The following is a 22,314-nucleotide window of genomic DNA, read 5'->3' on the forward strand; positions in this document are numbered from 1 at the left end:
CCTGGAAGACTAAATAGCAAAGTCTTCCTAGAGATGAGTTTTTGCAATTCGTTTTATTCATCTGTATTTTTAATAATTTTACAATTCAATTATTATAATTTTATAATAAAAACCTATTACTTATGAAATAAATAATAGACATTAAGCAAAAGATAGCACCTACTTCTTTTTCTGCCTCATTTTGAAATGTTTTATTTCCTTCATAGGAACATTCATTTTGAGGGCCTTCCAAATACATGCAGGGGAAAATTCCAGAGTGAGTATAAATGAACTGTGAAGAGAAACTAACATGCACCTTGGGCCTCTCCTGTTCTAGCACCTCTAGAATTTTACTACATAGAACAGCCCGAAGACTGGGCATCCAGAGTCACCTGACATTCTCATTGGCCTTTCTCCATCCCGAAAGTGTGCAAAGACTCTCCTTAGTTCTCCTCCTATGAAGCAAAGTGTATACTCCAAAATAGTGCAACTTACATACCTAGAAGTTGCATTATGTGTGGGGGAAAAAAGAATGGGCTTTGGAGTCAGAAGCTTTGGATTTGAATCATGTTACTGAAGAAAACTGCTAGGCGACAAAGTTTGCAAATGTCCCCCAAGACCCTCCATATATCCACTGGATAATAGCTGTGTGACCTTGAACAAGCCACTTAATAATCTCTGAGTTTCAGATTCTTTACCTGTAAAAAGAAATAGTAAAACCTAGGTTACACAACTGCCTTGACAATTAAGTTAGATAATGTATGTAGAGCCCCAAAAAGAGGTAATCCCTGAGTTTTGGTTACTCTTACTTTCATGCTTTTTCATGCAGTGAAGCTGCAGTGAAGACCAGGGATAGGAAAAGGGGTCACAGAGCTAGAGTTTACAACAATGGAGGGTATAGAAAACGTATGCAACTGCCAGACATAGCAAAGTAGAGGTGTCTGTGGGTGTCTCTTTAAGAGGGCGGTTTGGAACTGATGGGTTGCCCACGCATTGCAGAATCCATTCTGCAGGATGCTAAAACCCCTGTGCACTGTTGAAGGAGTCTTCCTAGAAGTACAAACCTCCCTTGATAGGAGACACAGGGCCCAGATTTGCTCCCTGACCCAATAGCTATAGGATCATAATAAATATTCCCAGGATTCCAAATCCATTCTCTCTACACTAAGATGGGGATGTCATCTACTTCGTCTTAAGAAGTTTCAAAAATTCTTTATAAAGCAGAAAATACAACCTACTTGTTTTTCAGTAAGATCCTAGTTTGCAAGTAAGCAACAGAAACCCAAATCAGGGAAGTGTAAACAAAGAGAGGAAATTCTCATAGAATCAAGTGCAGGAACAAAGCTGGGTTCCAGGAACTCCTAATAGCATGGCCCACTCATCTCAGTTTGCCTGGAACATTCCTGATTTTAGCTCTGGAAGTCCAATCAGTGCCTTGGGAAACCCCTCAGTACAGACGCACTGGGACAGCTGGCCACCATCCCTCCTTGCCACGCTCCTCTGAGTGTCCACTTCATCCTGCTCCCTGGGCTGACCAGCTTTCTCCCTTTATACTCTGTCTGCGTGGTTAGAACCACAGTCAGTGGCAGGTCTCAATCTCTAATTTTGTTACCACAGGTGCCATTTCATTTCGTGTTGCTCGTAATGTAACTCGAGTTTACAACAACCCCATTTTAAAAAGTCTCATACTTTGCTCTCAGAAAATAATCAGAAGTATGTGCCCAGCATCTGTAATTTTATAACAAAAGCCTGCTTCAGGAGCCATCTATGCTGATGAGTTCAATGCATTCCTGAGATTACTTATCTTCAGATGAAACCACTTAAGCATACTCCATTCTCTTTGAGAAATCGTGCAGGGAATGCAGGGAAGATCCTTGTTTTGAAGGAACTTTTGATTAAAATCTGCCCAATGGTAAATTCTGTGAAATTAGCAGCCATGGCTATTTGGAGTGCCATGTTACCCCTACAGTGCTAAGACCCAGTTGGCCAAGCGGATGAACAAATGAGGTAAATGGCAATGAAAACATGAGAAAGCTCGGTGTTGAGATGTGTGCTATCTGCTCTGTGGGATAGAAACTCAGAGAAGGAGATACACTGAAATGTATTGGACTTGGCAAAGATTTGGAATAGAGAATAGATACATAATGAGAGGTTCTTTATTGTCTTCCTCTTTCAGCTCCTGACCCAGGGGTAGATTACAAAGCCTAGGACTAGAAGACAAAGCACAAAGCCAGCTTGTGTGGATAAGGGGGATGGCTTTCCCCTACTGGAAGATCACACAGCATTTTCCCCTTTGGAACCTAATGCTCTCCAAGGATGTAGATGCTGAATATAATGGGAGAAAGTCAGACCTACAGCTGCCAGTTCCCCTCTTGATCATTCCTAAATTCCTTCCATTTGAATGGATCCTTTGTAAAAGCATACAGATTATGTGAATGTTTCCCTGTCATATGATTAAGCATAATGGAAAGCATAAGTAGCCTAGACCTCCTTTTGGTTCATTTTGTCACCCTTCTTTCCATTTCTGCACAGCCTCATATGGTGTAGCTGTCCAGCTCTGGCTCATTCATGTACGTAGATTTCTACTGATGCTTCCACTCTAGCAGTCAGCAATAGGACTTAATGGACACATCACTGAAATACACTCAGACACCATCTGAACTGGAATAAGAATAAATTGCAGGCCAAGGGCTCAAGCCAGCCTTCCAGATTTCTGTGTGGAGGAGGCAAAGTCATGTTTTCCAGAGCCTCTCTCCAGCATTGCAGTGATTCTAAACCAGCCAATTGGAGTAACATCTCCAGAGAGCTGCTTCACTGCTTGTGTTTTCATAGTGGCGGCAGCCTAATCGCTTACACTGAACTATTTAACACTTGCCCATTTGTTCTGACTGCTCGTTTATTATGGATGACCAGCCCTGGTGTTGAGAGGTTCACTTGGTCCAATACTGGCTTCATTTGGGTATGATCGTTTTGATCAGTGTTGTTTACTGAGCAGGCCGCCGCTAACCTTTGCCAACTTCCCCCCACCCCCCGCATTGATTGCCTACCAAGAGAAGTGGACCAGCTCAGTTTCCTGGTTCTGAGAACCAGAATTCAGCAAGATGGGGGCCAAATTATCCCAAACTCCGGATCACCCCTATAAACACTTGTGCCCAGGAAAGAGACGCTTTTCTGTTTGTCTTGTTTTTTTTTTTTTTTTTTTTGGAGCTAAGAAGACAATTGCTTCCTTGCAAACATGGACAGATTAAATACACTACATTCTGTCCTTTTGCCATCTGCTTCTTGCTTATTTTATTTTAAGCTGCATGACTAAACTTTATTATCTGGCGGGTGAAGGTGGGCTATGCTGTTGCTGTGATCACCTCCTTGAGGCTGGGAATGAATGCAAAGTCGCAGGGCTGATCTGCAAGGGGCGAGTCAGAAATCAATTGGCCACTGTGCAATTATCGCTCTCTGTGTCAAATACCAAGACATTAGCATTCGAAGATTCCTCCTGGCAAGATTCACAGCAGGAGGGAGGGAGCGATGGAAGGGGGAGCAACAATATCCAAAACCTTGTTTTGTTTTATTCCTCTAAATATCCATGTTTGCATAAGATCTCTTTCTCTTTGTGCTCGCCTGGAAGGGCTGTGAGGAAGATTCTCTTTCCAATCTCTGTGCCTTTCAACTTTTCCTGAACTGTGCATAGTTTCTAGTTTTCTCCACTATCTCTCTTTCTTGCCTTATTTGCCCTAAGATTTTAAAGCATCCTATCACAATACGCGAGCGCATACTCCATAGGAACTTCGGACTGGTCCTTGTTACTCCTGTTCATCCCACTTTCCCCCTCAGGGGCTCTCACTTTTCAGAGCTGCCCCTGGAATGTGGCAAGAAAGGCACTCCTCTCAGATGCAAAGTTTAAGGAGACACCAAAAAACTCCGTGACCAAGATAAATAATATTTCAATGCCAGATATTTTTAAAAAATTGGTTTTGATTATTTTTTTCAATGTTGAGATCAGTTGTAAGCAATAATATAAAGAAAGGTCCCCACCACTGCCCCTTACCCAGCTTCCTCCAGTGGTTATCATCTTGCAGAACTATTGTACAAGATCCCAGCCAAGACATTGCCATTGATCCAGTTAAGATACAGATCATTTCCATCAGGACAAGGGTCCCTCATGTTGGCCCTTTATAGTCACCCTCACTTCTTTCCCATTCTTGGGGAAAAGAAGTGCAATTACTAGGCAATTACTCATCTCTTCTCCACTGCAATCGTTTTGCCATTTTGAAAATGTTTTATCAATAGAATCGCACCTTTATGTAACTGTAGAGGCTGCTTTTGGACAACAGCCTTGAGCAATGGAAACTTGACCAAGGCAGAAGGGCCCACAGTGGCCCCAACACCCTGGCTGAAGACAGGCCCAGCAGGTGACCCACCTCAAAATAGTCATAAGCCCTAACTGACCAATGGGCTACTTATAACCAGGCACAGTTACCAAAAAGGGGAAAATTCCACAGGTCCCCATACCCCCTCATGTTCCTCCTTTAAAATCAGCCCCCACCCACCGCTTCATGGCAGACAGTCTCATCTCTGCTGTCCTGCCCACGGCTCCCTTGTGGTGGGTTCAATAAACTTCTAGCTCCTTTGTTCCGCCTCACATGAAACCTTTCACCACCTGCTTCCATCCAATAGTCACACCGCATTTGGGAGCCCCCATTCAATCGGAAGAGACACCACAATAACCTTTTGTTTTGTTTCTTTTTTTCCACTGAGTGTTGTTCTCTGGAGATGCATCCAGGTTGTTGCATACATAAACATCACTGCTGAGCAGTATTGCATGGGATGGATGTGCCACAGGTTATCAAACCATTCACTCATTGAAGGACCCCTGGCTGGTTTCCTGTTGGGGCTACTATAAAGTAAACTCGTTTAAAACACTTATGTACAGGTTTTTGTGTGAACATAGTTTTCATGTTGGAGGGATAAATGCCCAGGGATGCGATGACTAGATCATATGCTAGTTGCATGTTTAGGTCTTTGAGAAACAGCCAAACTGTTTTCTGAGTGGCTGTAACATTAAAGATTCCCACCAGCAGTGTATGAGTGATCCATTTTCTCCATCTTCACCAGCATTTGGTTTTGTCACTGTTTTTCATTTTAGCCTTTCTGATAGGTGTGCAGTAATATGATAATTTGGGGTTTTAATTTGCATTTCCCTAATGGCTAATGATATTTAACACCTTTTCATTGCTAATTTACCATCCGTATATCCCCTCCGTATATCCTCTTCAGAAAAATGTCTTGTCGTGTCTTTTGCCCATTTCCTAATAGGATTGGGTTCTTTTTTTTAACTGTTGAGTTTGAGAATTCTTGGTATATTCTAGATACTAGTACTTTGTTGAGTGTGTGTTTTGCACCTATTTCCCCCCAGTCTGTAACTTATCTTTTTAGTCTCTCCACAGGGTCCTAAAAGAGCAAAAGTTGTAAATTGTGATAAAGTCCAATTTATCATTTTTTTTTTCATTTTTGGATCGTGCTTTTGGTGTCAAGTCTAAGAATCCTGTCTAACCCCAGACTCCAGAGATTTCTCTTGATTTTTTCTAAAAAGTTTTGTAGTTTTACATTTTATATTTAATTCCATTTTGAATTAATTTTTGCAATAGATATAATACTTAAGTTGAGGTTCATTTATTTTTGCCTGGGTTGTTTAATTGCTCTAACATTATTTATTGAAAAGGCTGTCCTTCCTCCCTTGAATTGCTCTTACACCTTTGTCAAAAATCAATTGAAGATATTTATGTGTGTCTATTTCTGGGCTCGCTACTCTGTTTCATTGACCTATTGTCTATGCTTCCATCAATGCTACATAGTCAAAATAAATTTTAAAATAATCCATGACAAACAAAATATCAAAATTGCAAATGACATAGGATCTGCAACAGGGGCTGCAGTAAGCCATACCGGAGCCTGAGGCAAAAGGAAAAATCAGTAATAGTGATCCTCTGGTGACCTCCAATTATCAATATGAACAACTACCTGCTTGGACATTTGCTAATCAGGCAACACACCACAAACATTTGATAATCGACAATTATTTGCCAACAGAAGATGGAAATTAATTTATTATTCAAGACATTCCCAAAACACATACAAAGAAGAATACCAGTAAACAAAGGTAGAAATATAAAACATGTTTCCAAGCATCTGAATAATTTTTATTTAATATCTTTTAAATTTTCATCTAGATGTTTAGGACCATGTAGATGTAACCAACAAGAACATTTAAGATACAGAAAGTTTCATGGGATGGGAATATTTACCACAACTACAGATGTTCTGTGTAAGTTTACTATGCATGTTGTTTAAGAAATGGGACAAAATAGCAGCACAGATCTTCCCCATGAGGTAATTAAATAACAAATAATAGTGAATCTCTTTAATGATGAAGCATGGTGAGATTGAATTAGATATCAACCACTTTTGCAATTTTGAAAACATCTTTATATAACTATAAATAGGGGTAAGATTAAAAATATTTATCACCTATGGCATGAACATCAGCCAGTCATAATGGATGTTGGCCTTAAATGACAGATAGGCTTGTTCTATGGTATATCAGCACAAAATCTGCCCTATCACAATGGGCGTGTAATCCAGATATAATGCTAAGCAGAGCTTTTGTTTCCATATTATCCACATAAAAACTTCAGAGCTACTTGGTGAAATTTTTATCTCAATATTCATCAGTGTCATCTTATAATCTGTTAGCAAATATTTGTTGATTGCCATGTTCAAGATGCTCACATATATGTATGTAATTTATTGATAAGCTAAATCCTTTATTTCACTGACAGCCATTCCTGAACAACAGACAAATGTGAGGAAACCACTTGTTTTTTGCTCCAAAATTAGTATACTTTATTATTGTAGTAACAATTATTTTTATACAATTTAGGTACTCGAGGTGTTAATTCCTTATGGTCATATGCATCTCAATGGACAAATGTTTTAGGCAAACTCGGTGAATTCGCTCAATAATTCTGAGTAGTATCAGCATTCCCTTTTTACAGGTGGGAAAACTGATGACCTTGAAAGTGGCAAAGTCTAAACCAAAACCTATGTCCTCTGACTGTTGATCCTGTCCCCTTCATAATGTATGTAAGGAAACTCTTCACAAATGACAAAGCTTTATATGAATTATAGACCTTTTTAATCCTGTTAGAAAAAAAATCCTTCTATATGAAAATGACTGAAGAAAGTGGCTCATCAACTATGTCTTTGAGTAGAGCCTCAATTCTAAAAGATATGTCATCAGTTGCTTGGTAGCTACTTTATTGTTCATTAATGTCCAAATCCTCTTTAGACCCCAGGCAGAGCCATGTACTTCATCTTTCTCATGGTGGGTCTTTAAATGATTTTTTCTAGAGTGGGTTACCTAAATCATGCAGTTCTGTTGATTTGTTAGTTTTGTAAAACAACCAATATCTTACTCAGTCCGTTTTATTAGTCCAATATCATTAAGATCCTCTCGTGCTACATGTGATACCTTGGATGAAGGTCATGACTTGCATTATAGTTATTTTTGAACCATGAGAACCAGACACATAATGGGTGCTATGGAAAGGCTTTGCCCTTCAGTAGCTGAACATCTTATTTTCTATAGTACTGTTAAGGCTGCACAATTTATTTTATTTAGAAAAATGTTCCAGGGGCACCTGGGTGGCTCAGTCAGTTAAGCATCTGACTTTGGCTCAGATCATGATCTCAGGGTTCCGGGATGGAGCCCAGTATTGGGGTCCCTGCTCAGTGGGGAGCCTGCTTCTCCCTCCCCTCTGTCCCTCCCCCTACTCGTGCATGTGGTCTCTCAAACAAATAAGTAAAATCCTTTAAAAAAAAATGTTCCAGGACTCCTATGTTGATTAATTAGAAAACTTCCCCACAACCTTCCTTCTCTGAGTCTCCACCACCTCCAACATTGCACTTCCTTCTGTTGTTCTACTGTTACGGTCCCCGGTGCCTGCCTGCTTCACAAAATGACAGGAGCAGGTCAACAGGTATCACTGTGAAAAATAAAGAAAACAGAAAAACAGAAAACTTACTATTTCTCCATGTTTATTGAAGTGACAACCTAATAATACACTTTTTGGGGCTGGGCAGGGGGAGAATTTTGTGAGTCAGCCCAGGAAACTTGCCAAATGATTCAATTATATTGGAAATATTAATTAAGTTGAGTGGACATCTGTCAACCTTACTCAGTTCAGTGCAATGCTAATTTTATATCAATTCCAATTTTATGAATCCATCTTTGGTATAAGACTACAGTCTTGCCAATATTCTCATAAGTGTACCACATTACCAGCATATACTCCTTTCAATCCTATGCAATTATGCTGAATCTAGATAATAGAGACTGAACTGCTTTAGTGATTTATGGGCAGGGGTTGTTTTAGGAGGGACAAAATATTCCTGTAAAATGAGCGACACTAACCGTTTGCATAAATGAGCTAAAAGGTAAAACATGTAGAAAAGAGTAAAAAGAGAAGTCACAGAACTGACATTCAAAGCAAAGGGTAGAGAAGAGAAAGCCAAGCAAGTAAATGCATATAGTATATTTTAAAAAGAATGTTAAGAATGATGCATGATCAACAGATGGTCAAACAATTTTTTGGAAGGAAATGGAAAGAAATAACAGCCTTTGAATTCACCCTGGAGAAAGTTATTGGTGATTCTAGGGAGAACACTTGTGTTTGTCGGTGAGAAGACCTGAGGCATTGCACGTAATATTGGAGGAGAGAGAGGCAGCTGGTGGAGCTCTAAGAAGTAATCAGTTATCTGCATTTGAAGGTGTCCATGAAGAGGTAAGTTCCCAGGGGAAAATGGTAGGACATAAACCATTTGATCATCATATGCTTCCAGGGATGCTGCCAATGTCCCTTCCTCCTCTGAGCTCCTGTAGTTTATCCATCTGTGACCCTCATTTGGCACTTAGGACCTGCTGGCTTGTATTGTTCTTTATTTCTTTAGGAGCTGGTCTATTTCCAAAACAGCCTGTGAGCTCTTTAACAACTGCCTCATGTTTTCTGCCACAAGGCCTCGCACATCGTGTTAGTGATAGTAATAGTTGTCAAGGTAGTGATGGTAAAAGTCCTAATAGAAATAGCTGGTCCTAGGACTGTGCTCGATACTTTATATGTTTTATCCCATTTAATCCTCTTCTCGAGGTGTCTAATATTATCATCTGTCATTATTTCCAATTTGAAAGCGAGGATGCTGAGACTCAGAGTTCAATAGCTGGCTTCTACTCACACAGCTTGTAGGTGGCAGACTTGGGACTCAAATCCAAGGCTTTACGATCTCAGCGGCCAAGCTTTAGTGAGGAGGATTTGGTACACATGATCTTTCTTTTTCTTTCTCTGGTATCTAAAGTTCTAAACAATGAGAATTTTATCAAGATATCAGTGCAACAAGTTCTTTTATGTTTATCGTTGGAATCCTACACTCTCCTGTTTGTTTTGTTTTGATTTTTTAAAAGATTTTATTTATTCATTTGAGAGAGAGAGTGAGCACAAGTCGGGGGCAGAGGCAGAGGGAGAGGGAGAGGGAAAAGCAGACTCCCCACTGAGCAGGGAACCTGATGCGGGGCTTGATTTCCAGGACCCAGAGATTAAGATCTGAGCCGAAGGCAGATGCTTTAACCAACTGAGCCACACCCAGGTGCCCCTCCCCTTGTTTTTATGATTTGTCCCCAGAAGCAAAATGGTTTGTGTCTGAGAGAAGCCGGAGGTCACAGGAACTTGGATGGGGGTAAAGGTCTGACAAGCACTGGCTCTCTGACCATCTCTCTGAGATAAGCAGCACAGAAAACATTGTCTGTCTAATCAGACACTCACAGGAACAAAATACAACAGGCAGAGGCCAGGCAGAATTGCCAGATAAAACACCCAATGACATTTGAATTTCAGATACACACACAAAAATTTAGTGTAAGTATGTCCCAAATATTGCATGGGACATACTTATACTAAAACTTATGCATTTTTAAATATAAAATCTAAATTTAACTGAGCATTCTGTATTTTTATTTACTAAATCTGACAACCCTCAGGCTGTAACACATCTCTTCCATCTTTTGAAGTACTGAGGAAGTACAGATCTGAACCCTGAACCAGGAAGGGAGGAAAGAAAGGAATGTTTCTGTTATTCTTTTGAAAATCAGAACTGCTGCTCAAGTAAACTTGACAAACTTAAAAGTTAAAAATTTTATTTATTTTTATTTATCTATTTATTTATTTTCATTTTTATTTTATTTATTTATTTATTTTGAGAGATAGAGACAGAGTGAGGAGGGGAAGGCGCAGAGGGAGAGGGAGAGAGAAAGTCCCAAAAAGGCTCCACATCCAGTGCAGATCCTGATGCAGGGCAAAATCTCATGACCCTGAGATCATGATCTGATCCAAAATCAAGAGTCAGCAGCTTGACTGACTGAGCCACTCAGGTGCACCAAGAAGTTTTATTTTAAGTCTGAATCATAGTCATTCAAAATATGGAAAATAACTAAAAAATAATTTTAAGTTCTTTATACTTTTCTCTCCTATACACATAAAACAAGAATTTAGAAAAGAATGCTTTAAACCCTCTTCTCTATGCAGTAACTTATTTTGTTGACTTCATGGATTCCGCAAGGCAAACAAGGAGTTAGGTTCTAGTTATGATGCATATAATGTGTCCACTCAAAATCTTGATAACAACAACAAAATCCTGATAACCATTTATCATCCTGTGGTATTCCCATCTGTCTAGTCTTCAGCAGGAAGCCACAGGGTCTTTGAACTGGAAAGGAACTTTATTTTTTTTTAAAGATTTTTATTTATTTATTAGAGAGAGAGAGAGCAAGAGAGGGAATACAAGCAGGGGGAGTGGGAGAGGGAGAAGCAGACTCCCCGCCGAGCAGGGAGCCCGATGTAGGGCTCGATCCCAGGACTCTGGGATCATGACCTGAGCTGAAGGCAGACACTTAACGACTGAGCCACCCAGGCGCCCCTGGAGAGGAATTTTAGAGAACCAAACCGACTTCCCTGCCTCTAAGAATGGCTGCGCTTTGCCATGGGCAGATTTGTCTGTACATCTGTGGTTCAAGCAAAACTCCCTGCACCTGAATTACTCAGCTAATTATATTTCTGGTGTTCCATCTGAACGAACTGCCTTTAAACAGGAATCTTAGGAACAAAATACTAGTCCCTGAACCAGTCTCAGCTGACTGCAGTCATCACCCTGGTACCCTGGAAGGATTTGGGGAGCTTAGGCATGTTGAACAGGGTTGAAAAAGAATCAGCTCCTCGTTTCCAGGGGCTCCAGTACGTGCAGGTTGAGAACTGGGACTCATTTTTTTTTTTCTTTCCTCTCCCTGCCCACCACCCCTATCGTCCCCAGTGGTCCTCCTTCGTTCTCAGCATTCAGAGTTTTCAATGGGGACATTGTAACCCTGTTCTGGGAGTCACAGTGACAAATTCCTCTTGGAATGGAAGGAGATTCTAGACCCAGTGTTCTTCAGACACATTTAAGAGGGACAAGGGAGCAGAATCTGGCAACCCATATTTCTTTAATTCGTCAGAAGGTGTCTTCCTTTCTTTCTACTTTTTTTTCTAAGGTTAAAAGCACATTATTTACTTAATTCCTAAAGATGACCAATTATTTGGTATGAGCATTACAAAGGGCATGATTTCATTCCGAAGTTTTCCACTTTGTCTCCTAAATAGCTCATGGTGGTTTATTTTCCCAATCATAATGTCTATCCCCTGAACCATATCCATCGTCCCTGTAAATTAATCCCATTGAAAATGAAGCAACTTCATTTCATGAAACCATGTTCTAGAAGGAACACTCCAGAGACAAATCTCTTGGAGACTGGATGACTCCACCATAGTTGTGGTATCACCAAGAGATGGGAAATCAATGTCATTCCTGTTGGTTAATTATTTAGAAGAAAGAAAAAGTAAGAAAAATCTGGCCTTAGGAAATTGGCGAAAAACAAAAAACAAAACAAAACCTTGAAATTCTGAAAAGAAATACCCACTTAGGTAGAAAAATAATGCTGGACTGAATTTTAGAAAAGGCTTTCCAACTGTTTGTGACGAATGATAATGATTCTAAAAATGTATGTATGCAAATACAAACATTTGCCTCTAGGATTTGTTTTGTCCTCATACACTTTTACTGTTTCAAAACGAAAGTTTGCTGCTGTCTAGGTTATAAAGTTGAGAAAATGATATATTTTGAAACAATCCAAGTTTTTACTTTGGAAATAGAGTAGTGTGTGTGATTACTTCGTTAGTATTTCAATTTTCTGACGGCCAGCAATCTATTCAAATGTTTCCTTGGAGCTCCTGTGGCACCAAAAATGTAAAGACAAATCAAAGAGGTGTGGTAACTGGTGCCAAGGCCCATGTGTCTGACAGTAGCTTCTGCCTTAAAGTGGTTAAAATAGTCAAGATTCCAGAAATTTCATAGGAATATCTGAGCAAAATACCAGGAATGTCATGGATTCTGAGCATGAAATTTGTCTTCGACATACATGTGGTTTTTATCATACACTGAATAAATCTGGTGTTATTTTCTCCTACAAATTGGCTGTGGCTTGCATTTCACTTCAGATTCCTTTTAGAGGAGGAAAAACTGTGTGGGACATTGCAGGACTCGAGTATTCACTCAGGAGAGGACTTACTCCCCAGGGCCCAGTAGCTGATGACTCAGCTTGTGAATGATTTTGGACTCTTGCCTTGCTGCATCAGCACCTGCTCTGAAGCTAGAAGTTTCTCATTAACACTTCTACTAGATGAAATAAGGGGAGGTGTGCCAAAACTGAAAAAACAAACAAACAAAAAACAAAAAACAGTGAATTCTCCTATCTTTCTTTCAAAAAGAAAAGAATTGGGCACAGTAGAAACTACTATAAAATGACATTATTAAACTGGGTGGTTTTTTTCCAGATATTTTTATTTAAAAAAAACCCACAGCTGAACAACTGCTCTGAAAACAGTATGCTAGGTGCAGCGGAGAATACCACAGTGGAAGCAATACAAACAGGAAGCCAAAACAGAGCACTGCATTATCATTTGGGTTTTACCAGCCTGTCCTTACAGATGATCAGGAGTGGCGTCCTTTGGCCTGGTGTAATGAGGTCCCTGATGCTCTCTGTGTCTACGAGCTTGTGCATGTTGTGTGTCCATTGAGGGTGGGTCTGTATATGTCTGTAGGTTGTGTCTGTGTTCCAGCTGGGCCTGAAATCAATTGTTCTAGTTTCATGCCTCCAGATTAGATTATGTGAAGGAAGGAGCCCATAGCAGGTGCTATTTCTATCACTTACCCCAAGTACTGTTTGCAGAGAAGTAGGTAGAAGTGATGAGTTGTATTTTCCACACCCTCATAGGGCTAGTGCTGTCACAGAAATTACGCGGATAAAAATGCAAGTTGCTGAATTATTTATGTATCATTTCTATTAACTTAGTGAGATATATTTGTAAGTTACAAATAGTTTCCAAAAGCCTAAAATCATTCGAGCTAATTGGTACATTATACAACCTAACTGTGTAATTGATTTTTTAAATGAATTGGTCCCTAAGTGAGTTTTGAGTATTCTATAATAATTGGTTTCTAATAAACGGTATAAATAAATGAGTGATTAATGCATCAGTATAGAAAGCAATTGATAGGTCTTTAGTGCAACTGAAAGACCCAGTATGTGGGTGCACCAAATTCAGCAGACTGCTAAGCATAATTTAAGTCAGAAGGTCATCACTCCAGGCTGAAAATTTTAGACCATAATGAAAAGTGCACATTTTTTACTCTTTGAGCATGAATGCAGGTGATTATTTAGTTTAATAAATAAAATATATCATTTACTTTAGACATAAGGTTAACTTAATTGTGAACTGTGAGGACTGAGATGTTCCAAATATTTAGGTTCCTAGTCATGATCTTAGCGATGAACGAAGGAGTAGCAGTTTCCCTTACAACAGAAGAGCATTCTGTCAGCAGAAGATATTTACAAAAGCACATTAAATAATGGGTGTGTTGGGGTTGTTTTTCAATTTGATTGGGAAGGACACTCTCTCTTTTAAGAGGAGATATATGACTTCAGATAGGAGACCTCATGGTCACTGGCCAAATATTAATGCTCAGCACTTAGTATCTCTGGCTCAGACCCAGTTTTAGCATCTCAGAATCTGTTAAGTCGTTCCTTCTTCTGAAAGGCAATTGGCACTTGAGAACAATTCTGACATCCTTTGTGCAAATGGAATCTGCAAGCCAGAAAGCACAGAAACACGTGGAACTGTTATCTAGTTATTAGAGGTACCTCTGCTGTTTATTTGCTAATGTCAAAATGGCATACAGCTTACAGGGAATGTGGGTTGCTGGTTGGCTTTGTGACTCCAGTTCCTTCTTGTTTGGATACTGGAACTGGCTTCTTTTGGGGGGCATTCCCTCCATACCATTGAATATAGCTCAGTGATACTGTCAGTCAGGGAAATTCATTCTTCTCCTATCCAAGTGGCAAGTGTGTGACCCAAGTTCTCTCTTTAAAGTACAAATCATGAGCCGAATGACAGAATGAATATGTTTGGATGTGATTCATTCCTGCCATAGTGCCTAGAAAAGACTCATGTAATTCCTTCCACTGGTGATGATCCTGAGTCCCTTGAAGCTGCCTGGCTCCCACCCTCTCCCTGCCTTATTTTCAGCCTTGTCTTCAGTCCTGAAATTTTCCCATAATCTTGCAGTAAATTGCCTTTTCTGTTTTAGTTAGCCAAATTCTGCTTCCTGCTGCTGGCAACCAAAAGCTCCAGCTGACAAAAATTTCTTCCTTTTTGGTTAATTTGGGGTTGAAGAATGTATAGGAAAAAAACCTAATGTTTAGTAGCTCCCCTGTGGTACCATAACTGATCATTGACCTAGGAAGTGAAAGAGAGTTATATCTAGATTAACACAATTAAAGACATCATCATCCTTTTCAAATACTGCATCCTTTGTCCTAATCTATCTATGGAGTGTTGGTCCAGGTAGTGAGCTCAGCAAATTCCAGGTCTATTTTCAACAACAGTTGTTTATTTTTGTGGTATTGGTTGTTATAATCTCCTCAAGGGTTTCTGTGCCTTATAAAAGTAAGTTTTCAGTTTCATTTCCCACTAAATCTTCCCTCTCACAGCTGCCATATTTAATCATTCTATAATACTGCTTTCAGGAGGTAGAGGAACTAGGCTGAGAGGTCTCCTTTCTCAGGGATCAACCATATATCCTCACTTTTTGTTTCACCTTTATATTCTGCTACCCACCCCGCACACCCCCACACTACCAATCTGGGATAACTGGATGCCAGTCTTGGAAGTTGGGGAGAAGGGTGCATGGTAAATCTTGCTTTTCCCCATCATACATTCACCCACAATTACATTTAAGTATACAAATCCTTCCTATTTGCTCGAGACTTAAGATTCTGAACCTCAAAAGCCAAGGGGTCCTGGTGAACTCTAAACATAAACATTAATTAACATTCCAAAGTCCTACTTGGCCATACTACAAAGACTCTTCATTGTTTAGCAGGTCAAAATCCGTCATGTGGAAAGTTGCATTTTGGTTCAATCTTATCCTTATTTCTAGTCAAATACCCAAAACTAAAATTTATTGGGTTGTGTTGGTGGGAGACAAGGGAGTCTCTACTAGGCTCTGTCTGTTCAGCAGACCTATGTACCTAAGACCATAAAGACTCCATCACGGAAGGAGTACAGAATTTTAGGAGTACTCTTCCTAGCCATCTTCCCCATGAAAAAGTCTTTATTAACTTATGCTTGAATCATTGTGAATAGGGAGTAAAAGATATCCCATGAGATAGATTTCATAAGTTTTTAAGGGGGAGCAGAAACCAATAAAAGTATGATCAATCCTGTCAATATAGCCAAAGCTCTGGACAAGGACCTCTGTGGCACAGGTTTTTACATTTCTTCACAGCAAATTTCTCTTCCTAACTATATTTGGCTTATTCTTATTACTTGGTGTTTGAACACTGATCATTTGGGAGCAAAGAGAGATGAGCCAGAGTGTCCAGGGGAAATCATGCTGGGATTACAACTTTGACCAAAAATTATGAGTTTGCACACATATAATGGGAACACAAGCCGTTATTCCCTTGACAACTCCCCAGACTGTTGGTATATATAACTTTCCCTATACACTGGGTTCTTGACTGAGATGATGCGGGAACCGTTAAGTTACTCCCTGCTTCTGAGATGCTATTTTTCAATAATATTGACTCTTAGAAAAGAGAAGTATGAAAGTCAGAGAATGGAGAACTGAGTTTTCATCTCAGCTTCAACACTTACTCTCTAATGGATTTAAAGTCAGAAGCTCTCCATCTACTTCTCTCAAATGATTGGTTTGAGGATCAGATACCATATCGAATTTGAAACAGCTTTATAAATCATAATGAACTGAACTAAAGTGAAGAATAATTTTCATATTTTCTAAATAAATTTAAAACTTGAAGTTAGAGAAATTTCAGGAAGAAGCAGTTTCTTATAATGCCTAATAATTGCAATCAAAATGATGATAGTTAGTCAAGATCAGTAAAAGTAATATAGAAACCATGCCTATAAAATTCTTCACTGGTGGAAAGAATACAATTTAAATAGAATTTCTATTAATTAATACAATGTTAAGGGATGGAGATGTTCCATTAACAAGTTTGTGAACACAGGACATTATCCTCAGCCAACAGTTATGAGGAAAACCTGGTTTCCAAGTAAAGCAGACTATTTCCATTCCATGCTCATTTTGACTTTCATTCTACTTTTTACAGTTTACGGGAACAAATAATTCGAATAAAATATTTTTCACTGTTTTATAATACCCCACAGCATCATAAAATTGTTAAAAAATAAATCAAAATGACTTTAATAAACCTAATAAAATATTATAAAATAAGTTAATACAAGTTAGCAATGTTGGGGCAAAAAGTTCTGAGAGAGAGAAGCGGACTTGAGCTCAAGCAACTTCACACACACGAACAAAGCATGTGGGTTACTAGTTTTCTAGTAGCATACTACAGTTTCTCTAGGCATAAACTACTTTAGGAGAATCTCACATTCTGACTGATCGTAACTGGAAAAGAAGATAATGAAGACTGACTATTGCAGGCTGAGAATTGTGGGAAATTATGTGTGCGACATGCTCCTCACATTTAGCACAACTTCTTCTAGTTGAGAAAAAAAATACTTTCTTTCTTGTTGGGCAAATTGATCATTATTAGTTCACTGACTCAGTAAGCATGTGAAGAAGGCACCCAGTTCTTTCCAACACTTCCAGACAGAGCCACTGCACTCAGCACAGAAACGAGGAGAACACAAGGGCATCACACCTTCTGCCCACAGGGAGGGATAGTCTTAAAATACATCAATGACACTGAAAGAATAGCTCTAAATCGTTAGTGAGTTATTTACCCGGCAAAGAGGGGACCCAGGTCATCACATCCACTGTGAGCAGAGTCCTCACAAAAAGCACAAGACCAAGATGAGCCCAGCCACCAGGATGAGAAAAGAAACCCGACTTCCAGGGGTGCAGAGATACAGGAGTCAGGAGCTGCTGTTGGCGCTCACACTGGGAGGTTGATCTGGGCACCCGGACGTGGTGGTCATACTGCTGAGGTGAATCATATCAGTTGTTTGCAGGTTTTTTTCCTTTTTTACATTTTTTTCATATTGAGTTTTTTTTTATAGGTTACCTTAAGTCTGAACACAAATTCTTTGAATTATCTCAGAAAAATTGAGATTTGCATATCTACTAAAAGAAAACAGCTCTTGTTTTTAAGAGGAAAAAACAAAAAGTCATTTCAGTTTAGTGAGCTTTGAATTATCTTCTCATTTAGAAATTGTCTCATTAGCTAAGTTAATAAGGAGTGGCAATAGAATTTTGTCTTATTCAGATAATGTAAAAGCCATTGATGGTTATTGTTAAATGAAGTGACTCTTAAATAAAAATGTGATAATAAATGCTGAGAGCTTTGTGGAGTCATGGAATCCATGCAGATTAGATGGAGGCCATCCCAAAGTTGATGACATCTGTGTCAGAGGCTCTATTCATCCACAGCTACACCAAGAAAACAAATTCAAAAACTACATACAGTAAATGCTAAACAAGTAATCTCTACAGTCTATACTGAGCATTTGGGCTTCCTGTACTTATAAAGTGAAAAGTGTAAAAATTCACATGTAGAAAATATTTCTGACATATGCATTCTCAGGAGAGATAACTAATTTTCTTTTCTGAAAGTTACCTTTTATTTTTCTAATCATACTTAAGCTCCTAGATGGAGAAGACCAGCCATTTCCATCTTTGGAAGGCAGTCTGGTAGAGAGCATGGACTTTGGAGCCTTAGAAACATGGGTTCAAGTTCAGACACTACTGATCACAGCTGTTTGGCTTTGAGCAAGCCTCAATTTCTCTGACCCTCAGGCTTTTCATTTATAGATGAGCAAATCATTCCTAGTACTACTAGGTACTCAACTAATGCTCCCCTATTATTTCCTTCATAGTCAGGACCTACACAGTGTGTTGTACAAGTTAGAACTCAGTTCACATTTATTGAATTTCTTTTTTTTTTTTTTGAGAGCTCAAGAAAGTGGGGGAGCAAGGTGGGGAACAGCAGAGAGAGAGGGAGAGAGAGAGAATCCTTAAGCAGTCTCCATGTGGGGCTTGATCTCACAACCCTGAGATCATGACCTGAGCCAAAATCAAGAGTCTGAGGCTTAACCAACTGAGCCACCCAGGTGCCCTGAATTTACTCTTAAACAGTTGCCACAAATCCAAATCCTTTCTTGTTTCTGTTTTTGTTTGGTTTACTTGTTTGCCGCAAGACCATGAACCATCCCCTTTTATTTGCTTTCTACACTGAGCTGATTAATCCACTTCCATACCCTATTCTATTCCCCCTTCTCCAAAGAACAGCTTTAATTCCAAATTCATCAAGGTACTGCTTGCCCAGGCCTTGCACAGAAATGTCCAGTGACTGTACAGGGATGAAAGTAGCTCAAGAATCATCCACAGTTTGGCAAGTAATCTATGAGGTGACCTGGAGCAAAATACTCAACCCAGTAGGGGTGATGGTTTTCATGTGGCCAGTCAGGTAAGTTCTGTCCTCCTCTGTCCTGCAGAAGACACACCACCTGACCGGTCGGCAATGGGTGGAGAATGGGCGGGGCACACAGAAAGACTGTTGATCAACCTTCTCTAAGACCAAGATATGAGCTGTCCCTAAATAACACACCCTTAGTGTTTCCTGGGCTCTGGATGGTCTTTCACTTCCAATTCTCATCACATTTATTCTTAAAATAAGTCTCCTTTGCGCAAGAGTAGCTTACGTGAGTCTCAGATCCAGCCGACCCAAAGAATCAAATTAATTCACGTTTTTGGTACAATTTTCATCCCAAGTACATCCTAGTGCTTGGTTACGTTGCCGGGGCTGCAACAGAAAGACACGTGGAAGGGACGTGCGGCAAACCTGACATTATTGAGACTGAGATCCCCCTGACCGCTGCCCAGTGGCGCTATTCTGTGCACATGTGTGTCCCCCTCGGTCCCGCCACGGCCGCCGCCCCAGGACACTCTCTGTGCCACATTCCAGCTCCCAGCTTGGACAATCTTAGGTAAGTAAAAGCGTCCCTCTGCCCTTACGCTATTCTAAAAATCATGCTGTCACAGGGAAGAAACAAATTCAGCAGGCAGAACCTTGCATGGCACACACCCTGTGCAAACAGAGTTACTTGTGTACATAATGTTCTCAGCTCCCACCAGGAAGTGTCTATGCTCCATGAAACTTCTGAATCCTGCCGAAGTTGGGGGAGATCACTCTGCGGGATTTACACTGCTTTCAGCTCCCAGGATGTCCTTGTTTCACTTGGCTAATTTTTTGAGCTCTACTGAATCCCCCTGTGGGGCAGAGAGCAGAATCTTGTGTCTGGCAAGGAAAGGAAGGATAAATACACACACACACACACACACACACACACACACACACACACGAATGCGTGCGCATGCACACACCCCACGTTCTTATTGACTAAATGCTACCTGCACTATTAAAGGAAGAGAGTAAGTGTTGAAATGTATTACTTATATGCCAGGCAGCAATCAACTACATTTTGCTTTATAGCATTGATCAGAGCTTTGCTAGACTACACTTAGGGAAATTATCATCTGTGTTTATTTGCAGGGAGTGTAGGTAGAATGGAGTGTGTTTTATCAGCACTCTAAGCCAAAGGTTGGTAGTAGAAAGCACAGAGGTGGCCATGGATCCTAAAATAGTCCCCAGCCACTGAACCAGGCAGAGGCCTCCTTAGTCACCAGGAATAAATGATAGAGTGCGGTGGGAAACATGGAGCCCCAGGCGTCCTGGGAATATATTTATGCAATTGATAGAGAAAAGCCCATTCAAATAGCATCACATAAGGGAGCTCCTGTATCGGCCATGTGCTAGTGCAGTTCGCTCACGGGCCAAAGGAGGAGACTCACCAGTTCCAACCTCTTCCCGTTTCCAGACATGGGGGTACTGCCTCCGGTCAGCATGCTTACAACTGTGTGCCAAGCTATTGTCCATGCAAATCTGCTAATCTACATCCCCCAAACAACAGTGCTAACCAGATCTGAGTGGTTATTTCCAGTTCTCTCTTACCTTTGGAAATTCAAGGGAAGCCACACTGCAGGGAACAGCAGAGTGAGCAATAGGACTGTGGCTGTGGTCCCACAGGTGGAAATGGTGGACAGCCAAGCAGACCCAGAATCTCCCAGTCCCACCAGGCTACAAATGACTGATAGCTCTTCAGTCTTAGAATTCAATATCATTTTCCAAATACAGATAATTCTAAAATCCCAGGTTGAATAAATCTAGCATATGGCACAACAACTCCACTGCTAGGAATCTACTCAAAAGAAATGAAAAAGTATGTTCAAATGTCCACCAATTGGTGACCAGAGAAACATGATGTGATATCTATGCAACAGAATGCTATTCAGCCATGAATATATATGTAATGTTGATATAGACTACAACATAGGTAAACATCACGAATACTGTGCTAAATAAAAGAAGCCAGACAATAAAGACTGCATATTGTATGATTCCATTTACATGAAAGGTCCAGAAAAAGCAAATCTGTAGAGATAGACAGAGACCAGATGAATGGTTACCTAAAGCTGAGAGTGGGAACAGGGATTGACCACAAATGGGTACATGGAATCTTTTGAAGTCGATAGAAATGCTCTAAAATTGAACTGTGGCAATGGTTGCACAACACTGTAAATATACTAAGGATCACTGAATTGTAGAGTTAAAATGGGTGAATTTTACAGCATTTAAATTATATCTCAATGAAGCTGTTAAAGAAGGAAATCCAAGGTTGATCATTCAGCCTAAGTAAGATAGGGAGAGGGAGAAAAGACCGTGTGCTAAAGGTTTCTCGTGTTCATAGGAACCACATAGCCCCTTCTTTCCAGCGCACATTTTTATCAGTCATCCCCAAACGAGTGGCCAGCTTGCACTTATTTGCCTAAATTACCTTCTCTTGGGTCTCTTTCTTTGCTTACCGAATGTGAGAGAACTTCAGACAGAAAGAACAGGAAGGAGAAATGATCAGTCTGATATTCCCATTTTTTAAAAAAATTATGACAGTGAAAAACTGGACAAAATGTGAACACGATATAATAAAATAGCTCTTTTTTTTAAATTTTATATTTTCTGTATAAAAGCTATTTGTGCAGCCATTTCCATAAACCAGGCTGGTGTCCCAGAAAAGCATAATATATGGTTAGCAGATCACCACATGTCTGACTGTTAATAGGATGGGGGACATTATATTCAGCAGGTCCCGGAAAGTCCACTGGGGAGAAAATTCTTCCTCTTGCCTGCAGGGGAAGAATTTTGACCCACAGCAGCCATGGTGTGTAGCTTGACTAGCACATGTTTACAGATTGGTGAACATCAGAAACATTCGTTTTATTAGGTAGTTACATAATAGCCTTTTATTTTTGATTATTTATGCATTAGTGGCAAGCAATGGAGATGTGCGATGTAGGAAAGTTATTATTTGCTAATTTGCTGCTTTTAAAATACACGGGCACACTATCTATTATGTATCATGCATTACAATTACAACAACAGTTTAATTAATCACCAGCACCCTGTTTTGTACCAATCTACAGTGGAATTCTGGGTAATGGTGTTGTTTACCATTTAGCAAGTAGCAACATTTCATTCTGTTTCACTACATTAAACTGCTCAAATAAAGCAAACGGATATTGAAAAGAGTTGGCCAT

General features: G+C 39.9%; 1 protein-coding gene across 1 annotated transcript in view; it reads right to left on the reverse strand.

Annotated features, from left to right (window-relative positions):
- LOC118356894 (cytochrome c oxidase subunit 7B2, mitochondrial-like) overlaps window positions 1-20,568 on the reverse strand; it is a 70,458-nt gene extending 49,890 nt beyond the window's left edge. Inside the window, exon 1 of the mRNA XM_035727072.1 lies at window positions 20,515-20,568. Coding sequence (XP_035582965.1) covers window positions 20,515-20,568 — 54 coding nt within the window. The remainder of the gene's footprint in view (window positions 1-20,514) is intronic.
- Between the last annotated feature and the right edge of the window lie 1,746 nt (window positions 20,569-22,314).

This window comes from Zalophus californianus, chromosome 4 (genome assembly GCF_009762305.2).
Source record: "Zalophus californianus isolate mZalCal1 chromosome 4, mZalCal1.pri.v2, whole genome shotgun sequence".
Lineage (NCBI taxonomy): Eukaryota > Metazoa > Chordata > Mammalia > Carnivora > Otariidae > Zalophus > Zalophus californianus.